At 35.6% G+C, this 13,164-nt stretch overlaps 1 protein-coding gene across 2 annotated transcripts; it reads left to right on the top strand.

Moving 5' to 3' along the window:
• Positions 1-264: 264 nt before the first annotated feature.
• Positions 265-8,189, top strand: LOC122015232 (WD repeat-containing protein DWA2-like). Of its 2 annotated transcripts, none has more exons than XM_042572008.1 (13): positions 265-440; positions 522-605; positions 679-811; positions 2,708-2,819; positions 2,916-3,030; positions 4,776-4,903; positions 6,043-6,112; positions 6,771-6,859; positions 6,972-7,017; positions 7,101-7,174; positions 7,258-7,331; positions 7,415-7,473; positions 7,799-8,189. In XM_042572008.1, the coding sequence occupies exons 1-13, from the start codon at positions 393-395 to the stop codon at positions 7,838-7,840; spliced, it is 1,074 nt and encodes a 357-aa protein (XP_042427942.1). In that variant the 5' UTR covers positions 265-392; the 3' UTR covers positions 7,841-8,189. The 2 variants fall into 2 exon arrangements, with proteins under 2 accessions (XP_042427942.1, XP_042427943.1); XM_042572009.1 differs by having other exon boundaries at positions 2,931-3,030.
• Positions 8,190-13,164: the final 4,975 nt, after the last annotated feature.

The raw sequence follows: 13,164 nt of genomic DNA on the forward strand, positions 1-13,164 counted from the left end.
ATGAGCCATAAAAATATAGGTACATACGCCGGTTGCGCTTCTCAGTCCACCGCTTGCGCTAAACCCTGAGGACAAATTGCACGAGCCATTAAGATCCAATTATACGTGGATCATCTGAAATACACGAAAGGCTCAAAATTAAACTAAATAAAATTTGGGGATCCAATCTCTTGACCAATCTCACCCGTCCATACGAATCCACGCTTCGACGTACGGTAGTGCAAACAATTCGATTATAGAGCCTTGCCTTTCCTCAGTAATAATGCTACGCTCAACGTCAACGCAACATCGCCCCGACCCAATCACTACGGTGCGTCCCCGGCGGAGCCGATCGTACCAAAACCCCTCATCGCCGCCGGAGAACGACCGCCATCTTCCTCACTTGTGCCACAATGCGGGGGCCCTCCACCGGCATCGTTTACGGCGGCCTCAAATACCAGGTCACAACAGCAACCACTAATCCGATTCGATTCTTCTTTTGAAATCTCCTCATCCATCTTCCTCCTTATCTCCTTCTCCAGGCCCGATGCATTACCGACGTCAAGGCTGACGTCGACCACACCAGCTTCCTCGCTGGAACCCTCAGCCTCAAAGAGGAGAACGAGGTTCTTCTCGCGCGCGCGTCGTTGATCTCGATCTTATGATTTTTTGGGTGACTCCGGTGGTTTTGTTTATTAGGTGCATCTGATCCGGCTGTCTCCCTCGGGATCGGAGCTTATCTGCGATGGTCTCTTCTATCACCCAAACGAGATATGGGATCTCAAGTCTTGCCCTTTCGATCCCAGAATTTTCTCTACGGTTTTCACTTCTGGTGAGTGAACTATGTCTCATAGTAACTTGATGTTGGACTAATGGGTGGCAATGCGCTCCTGTTGAAGCGTTGGAAATTAGTTTTTTAACTAATTAATTGAATATGGAAACGGATTGACTACTTTGCGAGTATAGTGTTGTAGAATAATTTCTCGGGTCGATGAGAAAGCATTATCCAAGGTTATTTGAGTGAGAAAAGGTTGTCCTATCTCATGCCTCTATCTTGATCGGATGAGAGCATGAGCTAGATCTATAAACATGAATGCAAAAACATTAACTCGATCATACATGAGTATTAAATTTCATTTTCATAGGTTTTAAGGGGTGTAAATTTAGCTTAAAAATTAGGATTGTCAAATCCTGCTATAAACGAAGATCAATAAGGTCATTGTAATTAGAGAAATTAAATGTCGAGCTTAATTAAATCAAGTATTTTATAGTCGTGCAGACAAATAGTCTGGTGAAACAATCAATTGGTTGCAGTATTATGCCACATAGGAAACACATGTGCAGCTGAAACATCTGGATTTTCCATTGTGCTGAGCTGGAGGGATCACTTTGCCCACCTGTTGAAGCCAGAAGGACACTCTATGCGTGCTACTTCAAGCCATGGCAAAAGGACATGCCGTTGGCTTGTGCGCCTTACAGCGATGATACATCTGTAGCTTGCACGTAGCTACAGATGTGCCTTAGCTCTCATAGAATGGACGACGGACACACCTCTGGCTTAAGCGTTGAACAATGACCAAACACGCCCCTAGCTCGCGCTTTGGTTGGATTGTTGCAACTCTAGCTCGTGCATTGATTGGACAAATGAGGGCTTGCCTTGACTCAAGCACACATGTCGAAGTAATGGAGCAACATTGCATAGTGCATAAGAGGAATTTTGCAAAATTGTCACACTCACCCCTTTAGAAAACCTTTTCATCCAATAAATGAGGCTCTCTCCTCTTGCTCAATTCACTGCATTGAAATTTCCGTAGGGCTATTTAAAATGTTCCAGTTTTGAGTCGAAGGCTGTTGTATTTTAGAGTACAATTGTTGGCAAACTGTAAGTATCTAGGATGGCAATGTTATCTTAAAGAGAAAGGATGCAACCCTTGTATTGGTCTTATCACTTACATGAGAGGTTGTGTCAACATCCCGAAGGGATAACTCAACAATTGGCAACTTTAAGTCAGTGATGATTTTACTTAAAGTGGTGCACTGACTAATCCAAAGAGGCGTGTCGACAAACTAGTTTTGACCCATGTCATACTGGCTGCCTCACCAAACCGAACTGACAATGACAAATTTCCAACAGGAATTGGTACATAGGTGGGTGTTGCTGGAATTGATTTTTTTAAGCTAGATTTGATCTTAGTTTAGTCTCAATGCAGTTCCTTGATTTACTTTTGCAAGGAAATTTTTTGATCGCAACAGCTCATCAAAAACAGTGAGAAATGTTGAAGGAATTAATAGGCCAATCTGTACAAATGGAAGTCAGACAATGATTGTTTTCTAGGGGAAAATGGAATGATAAATGTGTCGCTTATCCACTCATGAGATGTAGTCTTACATCATATATTTAGCATATGCATCCTTCTTAATTTTGTCAAATAGAAAATGGGGCATTATATATTTATTTATTTGAAGAGCTTCTTTTTGAGGAAAGTTCGAGGAGCTTTCTTTTATTGTGGAAATGCTTCAATATTTTCCCCATCTTGTTTTGCACTTCTCTTGTTCTTGTTAAAACCGAAAGCGTTAAAATGTACTCTGTTGTATGATATGATTTTTAGCCTTTTTTCTATGAGAATGAACTACAGTGATGCTAATACTTTTAAGGTATTGTTCCTTTTCTCTGAAATTACCTCAACCTTATGCTTCTTAAAACTAATTGAGTTAGCATATGATAAAGGTGAAACATACGGAGCTTCTGTTTGGAAGATTCCCGAGCTCTATGGACAGTCGAATGCCCCACAGCCCGAACAGTTGGTTTCCCTTGATGAGCATTCTTTTAAGATCAAGAGGTAATCTCATTTCTGCATGTTTGTGCTTCCCAGCCATTTGTGATTTTTAAGAGAGAGAGAAAAAAAGGTTCCATGAACTTTTTTATGACTCCCCAGTAACATGCTTGTCAGTGTTCTTTGGTGGCCATCTGGGAAGCATGATAGACTAATCAGCATTGATGAGGGAAATATTTTCCTCTGGAGCTTAGATTCGTCAAATAAAGTAGCCAAGGTGAGCTCCTCAAAGGACTTTTTGTTATCTTCAGGACTGACAGAGGTTCTATCATAGTCCTTTGTGTTATAATAGACTACAAATTCTTATGAAATTGTAAAATTGCAGCATTTCAAGTTCTTGGCGGCAATAGATAAATAAATAAATATAGTTTCCCATCTATTGCAAAAGGAAAATTTCTTAGTCTGAAGTCTAAACTAGTTTACAATGCTTTCCAATACATTGTGCAGTAGGCAATCATGAAGTTCAAAACATGCACACAAAAAAGATGTTAAATTGTTTAAACATTTGTTCCAATATTACTGTCCACAAACACTGCATCATAGAGAAATTTTTGTATTTGGTCCACCTACTTTTAGGGTAATTATTGATTATGGCCTATGATTAAGTTTTCAAAGTGTACCTTTTTTCCAACAAGTGTTGGTACAAACTAGTTGTATTTGCAACAACAGCGACATTGTCTGGCATGCCATGTTTATGCCACTAACTAGCACAACTACCTTGCGACAGGGACTATATTGTGATTTCCTACTATCTAAATACATTTTTAAAGAATGAGTTGTAAAAAGAGGGAAGAAAAAAAGGGGCTTTCATTATATGTAAGCGACATTTGCTTGGTTTTTAGTTTGAATTACCAATGAAGCCACACCTACATGGTTATATGAATATAAATCATCCATGTGTGTCTGTGCAATGTTCAAACCCATTAATAATTGTCATACAATGTATTTTTTGTGTAATTGCAATAATCACAAATAAAAGATTTGGCTCTATGTGTTCTCACACACAAGTTCATGCTTCATTAATTGACTATTCCTTCTGTCACAACACTTGAAACTAAACACAAGCCCTAGTTATTGACTCACTTATTTCTTGTGCTTCATCTCTATCCGTGGAGCCATGGAGGTGTTTGATTAGGTGTGTTGGATGGATCAATTCATTGGGTTTCATTTCATATCAGCTTTGTTAAATACCCGGATCAGATATCAAATCCACTTTCTTGGTTCAGACTAAAAAGCACATTATCTTAGAAGCATAAGATGAAATGTTCTAAAATATTGCAGGGAATTAGTTGTGTTACTATATTAATTATTGCTATGATATTCATTTAATTGCTTCAATTCTTTTCTTTTTCACATTGTGTATCTGCTGCTGTGTTATTACAATAAGTAGCTGTAGTAATCTCTATATGCTACATGAAAATGTGTAAACTACAAGTTAGAAGAATAGCGTAACTACATATAAGGAACGGAATATGGTTATGTAGATGCATCATCAAAGAGTGAAAGAAAATATGGTGAGTCACCTGGTAATATCAATAGGCAGATTTGGTAACTCATGTTCACGCTTGACACTCTGAACAACAGGAAAACAAATTAAAAACTTTGATGGTTTTAAGGTTGGCTGATTCTGTTACTTTTTATGAAAACATATCAAGGCTTTTGAAAATAAAATAAAATAAATAAATACCTAAGTCAGTGGAAGACATTTCTTTAAATATACTTTTTTTCTTTAAATATACTTGTCAGTTTGCCAAAGTGCATTGGGATATCATTAAGATATAATCATGGAAGTGTTCTTTATGTTGTGTTACCTTATTATGTATCATGATAAATAGGATAATTTCACCAAAATTAAATAAAACATCAAGATGATTTAGTATCTTGATAATACCATCAGAATGTCTGTGTCAAACGGTTATGCTTTTACACTTTGCTGATTCCTATACAAGCTGCTAAATGTAGGTGATATCACAAGAATCAGTTGGTATGCTTCAAAACCTATCAGGTGGTGCATGGGATCCGCATGATCGAAATGCTCTTGCTGGTATATGTGACTCATCATTACAATTTTGGGATCTCCGAACAATGAAGTATACCATCTCCTAAATACATCATTTTTATGTTTCATGTAAGTCACATATCGCAGCGAAATGTATTCCATTGATATGCTACTGAAAGCCCAAGACACCTGATACTGTCTACTTTGTGTGGTTTATGAGTTTAAGGCTTTTTCCCCCAAAAGAAAAAATCTCTGTCTGTTGCTGAACCCTTTTCAGTGTGTAGTTCATGTTTTTGTGATCTTGAACTTCTAAGTTCTATGTACCTCTCCTACATAATCACACATGGATACACTATACAAATTGTTGAGATGTAAACCTTTTGTTGAATCAAGAAGAGATCAATTGGTTTGGTTGTAGGACCAAAGCTTAGAATCTTGAGATCCTACAATTTTATTAAATTATATTTAAAACAATATTTATCATATGTACTAACTTTTGGTACATAGTATGAATTTGGACATTGTATCATTCTAGTATTATGAACTATAATTAAAATTACTTTAATAGTATATATGAACACTGCATTGTAATTCTAAAAATGTTGCATCTTTATAGTCTACAAGATGAATAATAAATATAAGGTGTATGATAATGGCAAAAGTAAAAAAAAAAAAATCTCTTAGTGATAATTGATTTTTTTTCCCAAATGATTAGACACAATAGGGATTGTTTACTTCCAATAAATGTCATGTTTTAAATTTTAAGTGAATGTAAGCATAGCTCACCAATCAAGGTTGTCTCGGTAGATATTGAACGTAGGAGCAGTGATACAGCATAAGATTGGATTGTGGGTTTTATGTTCCCAACCAGATTCAGATTCTACTTGAGATTTAAATCATTTAGGTGGTTGAAAGAGCATAAGATTCTGAGGTCTGAATTGCAATTTTAACTACCATAACCCTATGGCACGAGGGAAATATGTTTTTAGTTGATTTTATTTATAAGTGATTTCACATATAAAACTGTTCTCATGATAATTTTCACGAGTTGGTAGTTCTCTTTATCAAAAGATCATGAATTGTTATTCTGCCACATGCTTTAAGATGAGGATGTTTAACTTCCTGTAGCAGGTCAGCACTCTAATAAATTTGTTCCTACAGATTTCTGTGCAGGATGTTTTGTCCAAAGATTTGAGTTGGGTTGACTTAACCATGTAACTGTTTCTCCAGGAAGACTACCTCGATAGAGCAAGCGCACATTAGGGATGTTGATTACAATCCAAAAAAACAGCATTTTCTTGTAAGTTTAATTACTGGTTGGATCTTTTACCCACTTCAAGATGCACCTATTAACATAGTTCTCTTTTTGTTTGATGGAGAAGCTTCCTTTTTTTTTGTAGTTCTTTTCCATTTTCTGTATTTTTTTTTTTGTTGGAGATCTTGGATTTGGGGGAGCAAACAAAGTGGTCACATAATCAATTTTGATCTTTAACCTTAATTAATCTAGGTGGGTTTACATATCTTCCCATGGAATTAACTGTGGATTCCTTGCTTGTGCTCTACTTTTTCAAAAAATTGCCAAAGCAATGGCATTTTTCATTGCTTATTGAAAGCTTGATAATTATATAGTCTATTTGCTTAGATGTGAACCCTTTTAATATACACACATTTGGATCATTATGTCTTTCTAAGAATAGCTAATTTTCCAACGCTTTTTACAAAAGATTTCTGATATATTTTTCAATGCCACACTCGGGCAGCCATCCAGAATTAGGAAACTTATCTTGCAAGTATAAAACATCGATTACAGTAACCATGGATCATTGTTTTCCCAATTTCAGCTTGATATATATTTGCCTTCAAAAAGTTATCCTTATGCAAACAATTAATCGTTTTTTTATTTTTCAGTTATCATTTTATGCTGCTTTTCTAAATTGTGGAACATGTCAACATTGCAGGTGACTGCAGAAGATGTATCTGGGATCCAACTATGGGATCTTCGAAGACCCAAGTTTCCTGTAAAAGAACTCCCTGGTCATGCACATTGGTACTTATCATAATCTATGCCATGATTTACTTACTAACTGATGTCACAGTAAATAATCACATCTGAAATTCCAAATCAGACTTACATCACATTGGCTTCCACATTATGGCAGGACATGGGCAGTCAGACATAATCCAGAATACGAAGACCTTATTTTGGTCTCTCTATTTCTCTCCAATTTATAGCTCTTGTATGTAAATTGTGAACTTTTCCTATTCATTCATGACAAGTTGTTTCTTAGAGTGCTGGCACAGATTCAACCATTAATTTGTGGTCCATTCGTCTTCCTGGCAATGAGGGCTCATCATCTGAAAGGTACATTTTTACCTATACCATCGATTGAACTGCTGTTTGCCAGTAGGTTAATTTGTTTCTCCGTTGTATCCATTTTTTTTCAGTCTATTTGATTCACCGACAACATTGAAGGATTCACTTATCAATTCATATACTGACTATGAAGATAGTGTGTATGGTAATCCAGTTTTGTTTTTTTTTTCTTGTCGTAGTAGGTAAAACATGATCTAATTTGTTTACTGATTTGTGCCAAATATAAAGGTCTTGCATGGAGCACACGGGAACCTTTGATATTTGCATCATTGTCCTATGATGGCCGGGTAAGAAATATATTAACTTTAATGCTAATTAGAAATTTAATTTATAAAAAAATAGATCTCTAATAGTTATATCGGTAGGCTCTCCTCTTCAAGAGAATAACTCTGAAGTTTTGGTATAAGTTTCGAATAAAAATGTTCTCTGGTTAATTTTCATGGTCAGTGTGAAGCTAGTTTATCAGTTGCTCGAATCTCTGTTCTAACATTTTCCTTTTGCATTCTCTCTGGTATACTGAATTTATATCTTGGAATTTTAGTGGCCCGCTGTGCGCGTGTTATGCTCTTCTTTATGAGGGAGTCAACTTGATATTCCTTGTGCTGAATTCAGGTGATCGTGGAATCAGTGAAATCATTCATTAAGAGAAAGTGAAGGCGATTACCTCAGTAAGCTTGGACGTCTTTAGTGTCAATCTTCCAAAGGGGTATTAAAACTGCAATCTTCTGGCAGGACATGTTAATTTGAGCAGTGCTTATCTCAAGGCAACTGCGTTGCTTGTCTTATATTTCTTATATTTAAGATCTACTGGCGATTTTAGCACGCACTGGGTAAGCTTCTTGGTTCAAAACTCCACATCCTTCAAGTACCTGGAGAAATCTTATGCAGCCGTAAGTTGGGTGGAAAGGTTCATTTTGATGTTTTTGTTATAGTTTGCGGAAACTAGCTAGATTCTATTTTTAAATTTGTGACGTTATCCAAAAAGACCCACATCATTTTTTAATATTCTTGGTGGCACGCTTTTCTTTTATTAAAATTTAACTAGTGAAGAATGATTCAAGCTTATAATTATGGTAGTCATCGTGTACAGACTTGTATCAAGGCATTTTTGACGTACCATTTTAATTAAACAAGGCAAACAATTTAAAAGAGTGCCTAGAAAACAAATGGTAAAAATTCTATCAAGGTAAGTTCCTTTGTCAAAACCAGTCTCCAGAATCATCAAAATACCCTTTCAAAATTTTGAACTTTTATCAATTTATCTCCTAATCATTAATATCGTTTTTTGACAAGAAAAAAGGAAAAGAAAAAAAAAAAGACAAGACACATAGCTGAGCATGTGATTATCTGCTTAGGTGAATTAAAAATAGTAATAAGTAAAAGATTAAATAAAAAACTTCATCTTGATGCTCTAAAGAACACTCAACTCTTTTGGGGAAACTGAGCTACTAAAGATCAGATGATACCACTTACCATGCAGCATATGGAGGAAATTAAACTAAAACATTTCAAAATTATGCAAACCTTAATTTCCTTGTGGAGGGGCCAGATTTCAGCACATAGAGTTGTGCGCATATTTCTTCAACTAGACTGAAACAATATAGTATCAGGATGATTATATAAGATAATCTAGTTAGTTTTATTAATTATTTTTTGATGATCAATTTGATTTTACAGAAATTTTTCATCAATTATCAAGATAAATCGAGAAGTACATGCGACGATCAATTCAGAAACTTAACATCCTTTAATTGTGTCTCCCATTTAGAGGAAAAATTCCTATAAATACACTATAGTTAGAGATCGAATCGTGGGTACTTGGATGATAATTTAAATATCCTACCATAATATTATAATCTCGGGAAAAAAAAAAGTAATCGTAGAACTGATCCTTTAGACCGCAATTTGTGATCTAGAGGATGGATCACATCAATTAATTGGTTGATGAGGATGAATCCCATCTATTTAATAGATAGGATTCATACCTGTGAATCAATGAATATAATGGTGCATCCTTAGACTGTAAATTCTGTGCTCGAACTTTGAGTTGGGAGAGATTGCTCGAACGAAGTTCCTGCATCATATAAAGCAAATGCATTATCATTGTTTTATTTGTGTAGGTGCTCATTTTTAGAAATGTATAAGGGGAAAAATATATTTAACCCCTTTATTTTATTTTCTATTATTAAGTAGTATTTTACTCTCTATATTCAAAAAAAAAATAAAAAATACTTAACCCTTTTTTTTTTTACCAAAGTCAAATATAAAAAAAAATTATAAAAGATAAGTAGGTCCTTATATTTTTTGATATTTTTTTTTTTGCTAATATTAAGAGGAAAAAAATATATTAAATTGATGTAGAAAATAATTATATATGTCCTAAGAGTTGGCTCTTTGATTATTGATTAGTTGGATTGATAGTGTACACAGAGAAAAAAATATACATAAAAGGATAAAAAAAAATATAGAAGCATCCAGTGAGAGTGCCCTTCATCATTCGCTCGGATATGTGGTTGAGATAAATTTGTCTATGCTTCATCTCTTGGTGTCCTACAGAACAAATCTTATTAGCTGAGGTTAGTATTGTTGGTGTTATCCTTTTTATGGTCAAGTCAGTGATGAATTGAGATGTGAGGCTCGTGTGCATACATGAAAAAGTAAAAATAGTTCAAAGGAGACGAAGAAAATTTGTCTTCGTATAAGAAAAGAAAATTATACCTTCATATATTTTTACAAAATCTTATATAATCATGGACAAGAGTAAATCTAAAATTTTAAATTTCGGAGAAATGAAGAAAATAATTATTATACATTGTATTCGAAGGTTGCGTGACCTAAATGACAAAAATATATGTTTTAAAATACTTAATTTTATTTTATTTATATAATTAAATATTAATCTTTATATATAATTGGAAGTTACATATAAGTTATTGATTTTAATTAGTAAATCAACCGTCATAAATTATCAATAAATTTAATATGATTTTTTCCTCTTAAGATTATTAAAAAATATCAAAAAAGACAAGGGCATAATTATCTTTTATATTTTTTTTTCACATTTGACTTTGGTCAAAAGGGTTAAATGTTATTTTTAAAATATAGAAGGGTAAAATACTACTTGATAGAAAATAGATAGAAGTTAAAGATATTTTTTCCTAATATAAACAACCATGCACACGAATAACTTATGGAAATTAACAATTTGATTTGTCCTTTGCAAATATAGGCTGTTCACTCCTCTCCTTTCCTCTCCTCTTACTGTCCTAATTGATATCTGAACAGCCACCACCATTACTTGTAACATTTTGGGATTCTTTTGGACATCTCCTGGTGCAAGAAAGTGTTGTTTCTATTACATTGTTTTGAAACCACTTCTAACACCAGTTTCCTTTCATGTTAGCAAAGGCAAACATAGAAACCTATCAGCATTTTTAATTGACTATAGTAATTAGGAAACTATCTGGCGTGACTACTTCTAACACCGGTTTCCTTTCATGTTAGCAAAGGCAAACATACATAGAAACCTATCAGCATTTTTAATTGACTATAGTAATTAGGAAACTATCTGGCGTGACAAATTTGATTAGCCATGTGTATAATGAAGCAATTTTAGCAAACTCTAAACAACAAACTAAATTCGGTTTTTACCAAAAAAGAGTGGCCACATTTCCTTAATTATCAAAGCTAGCATCCTAATTTAAAAACTACCCAAAAAGTATAAAAAATAGTATTATTCCCTTTCTACCTTTCCCGCCAATCTTCTAAATCCCCTTTCTCCATACGTCATTTTCCAATGCATTAATTCGAGCCACAATTTAAGAGTTATAAATCAAAAGTTATTTGTATGTTTTGGATGCACGTCATCTTATCATTGGTTTCACCTTATCTCTCTCTTTCCTCTTCATGTTCTTATATTGACAAATTCAACACGAACCTCTTCTTGCTTTGTTATATCTCTTCTTACATTTATGCAGCATTGCAATAGAGTAAACAGAAAGCTTGGATTTTATCGTAAAGCATTAAAGAGTGCTACTTCGAAGGATTACTGCTTTGAAGAAAATCGGTGTGGAAGGACAAATATCAAGTAAGACTACATTTGGTAGAAGAAGAGAGATACAATTCCATTATGTACATATAGTATTTGCTACAAATTGGTCTGTAATATCAAAAAAGACTAGGATATTATTCTTTAATCAAAAGGAAGGTTTGGCATCGTATCTACCTTCACCTCGCTCAACCGTTCTTAATAATTGTAATTTTGTTGATATCCAAAAACCTTAGGTCCATTAGTGGATTTCGGTCAAAACTCACTGATAAACCTAGAGAAATCAGATTGCACCCAAATTAAATCATGTGGCTTTATGATGAATCAAGGACTCCAACGGTGCCGTCTATTATTGATTTAGATCTCTTCAGAGCCGATCTAATCTTACGATAAATTTTAACCAAAACGTGGGCCTGATATGAGAAAATATCAGGCCCAGTGTGAGCCTAATATTTGCCATATCAGGCATAACAGTGGGCCTGATATGGAAAAATATCAGGCCCTTTTAATCCTGATGTGAGAATTGTATAGCTGAATTATTTCCTTAATAATAAATAGGGTTATAAATTGAGTTTCAACTCTAGGTTAAAACTCGAAAGTGTGTGTTGTTCATTGAATTCCACCAACTACACTATTTCGTGCCAAATGACATGACACGAGAACTTCATTGACAGTGGTTAGAACCTAAGTTTGACATCATATCTACCTTCTCCTCACTCAACCATTCCCATTGATTGATATTTTAGTGAAATATGACCATCCTAGGTCCATCAGTGGATTTTGATCAAAACCCATTGATGGACCTAGAAAGGTCTGATTGCACCCAAATTAATTTCTGTGGCTTTTTGATGCATCAAGGACTTCAACAGTGTCGTCTATTGTTGATTTAAATATCTCTGGAGCCGATCTAATCTTATGATAAATTTCAACCAGAATGTGGACCTGATATGGGAAAATATCAGGCCTTTTTAATCCTAATGTGAAAATTATATAGTCGAATTATTTCCTGATAAATTTTCAGCCAGAACGTAGGCTTGATATGACATATCAAGCCTAACATGGGCCTGATATGACACTATATCAAGACCAACGTGGGTCTGATATGCTTCCATATTAGGACCAACGTCAGCCTGATATGACACCATATCATTGTCAGTACCCCAAGGTAGTTTTGATGTGATTAACCAAGTGAGGTTAGGTCCTGTTGGTATTTAACCCCTATGTCTAAGTGTGCAGGAACTTAGGAGCACAGGAAGTCGAGCAAAATATACAACTAGCGAGAAGGACAACACGGAAGAGAGACGACGGGCTCGGTGCGTCTGAGGGATGAGGTGCTGCAGAAGATTACGCCGGCGGACGAGAAGGAGGCATGCAGCATTTCCGAGGGACGAGAAGCAGAAGCGGAAGATTACTCGAAGGCCAGAAGTTGGGTTCGAGTGAGCCCTATTTCGGATGGTTGAGATCACCCAAGCCAGCAGAGTTGGAGTGGAAGACCCGAACCCAAGTGAGCGGAACTGGACTAGAAGACCCGAACCAAAAAGCCAACAGAGGCTGACTTTTTGGTTCCAGGCGCCCGGAACCTCTCTGGGCGCCCGGAGTTGAAAACTTAGTCAAACTCTATGTGGCACGAGCCATCATTATGGGGATAAAATCTTATCCCCCTCCAAGTGCCTAGAACCCTTTCAAGCGCCCAAATAGGGCTATAAATATAGCCCTGATCCCAGTAGTCTAGAATAACTAGTATATGATCACCTCTTTTATCATGTATTGTTGGTGCGGTTAGCACTAACGGTCTAACTCAGGTTTTGATGAATGACAAATCAGGATAAGTTAGGTTTGTTGTGATCTAACACTCTGACCGAGTGTGCAGACGAAGTCCAGACAGGTCGACGGGCTGACCAGATGTCTGGCACGAAGTCCAAGCGGGTCG

The sequence above is a fragment of the Zingiber officinale genome, chromosome 8B, assembly GCF_018446385.1.
Source record: "Zingiber officinale cultivar Zhangliang chromosome 8B, Zo_v1.1, whole genome shotgun sequence".
Lineage (NCBI taxonomy): Eukaryota > Viridiplantae > Streptophyta > Magnoliopsida > Zingiberales > Zingiberaceae > Zingiber > Zingiber officinale.

Excerpts from the sequence above, each read along its gene's own strand:
- LOC122015232 (XM_042572008.1), top strand. The coding sequence starts at position 393 with ATGCGGGGGCCCTCCACCGGCATCGTTTACGGCGGCCTCAAATACCAG. Across the intron at positions 4,904-6,042 it reads TGGGATCTCCGAACAATGAA|GAAGACTACCTCGATAGAGC; the intron begins GTATACCATCTC and ends CTGTTTCTCCAG. Across the intron at positions 7,332-7,414 it reads CTATGAAGATAGTGTGTATG|GTCTTGCATGGAGCACACGG; the intron begins GTAATCCAGTTT and ends CCAAATATAAAG.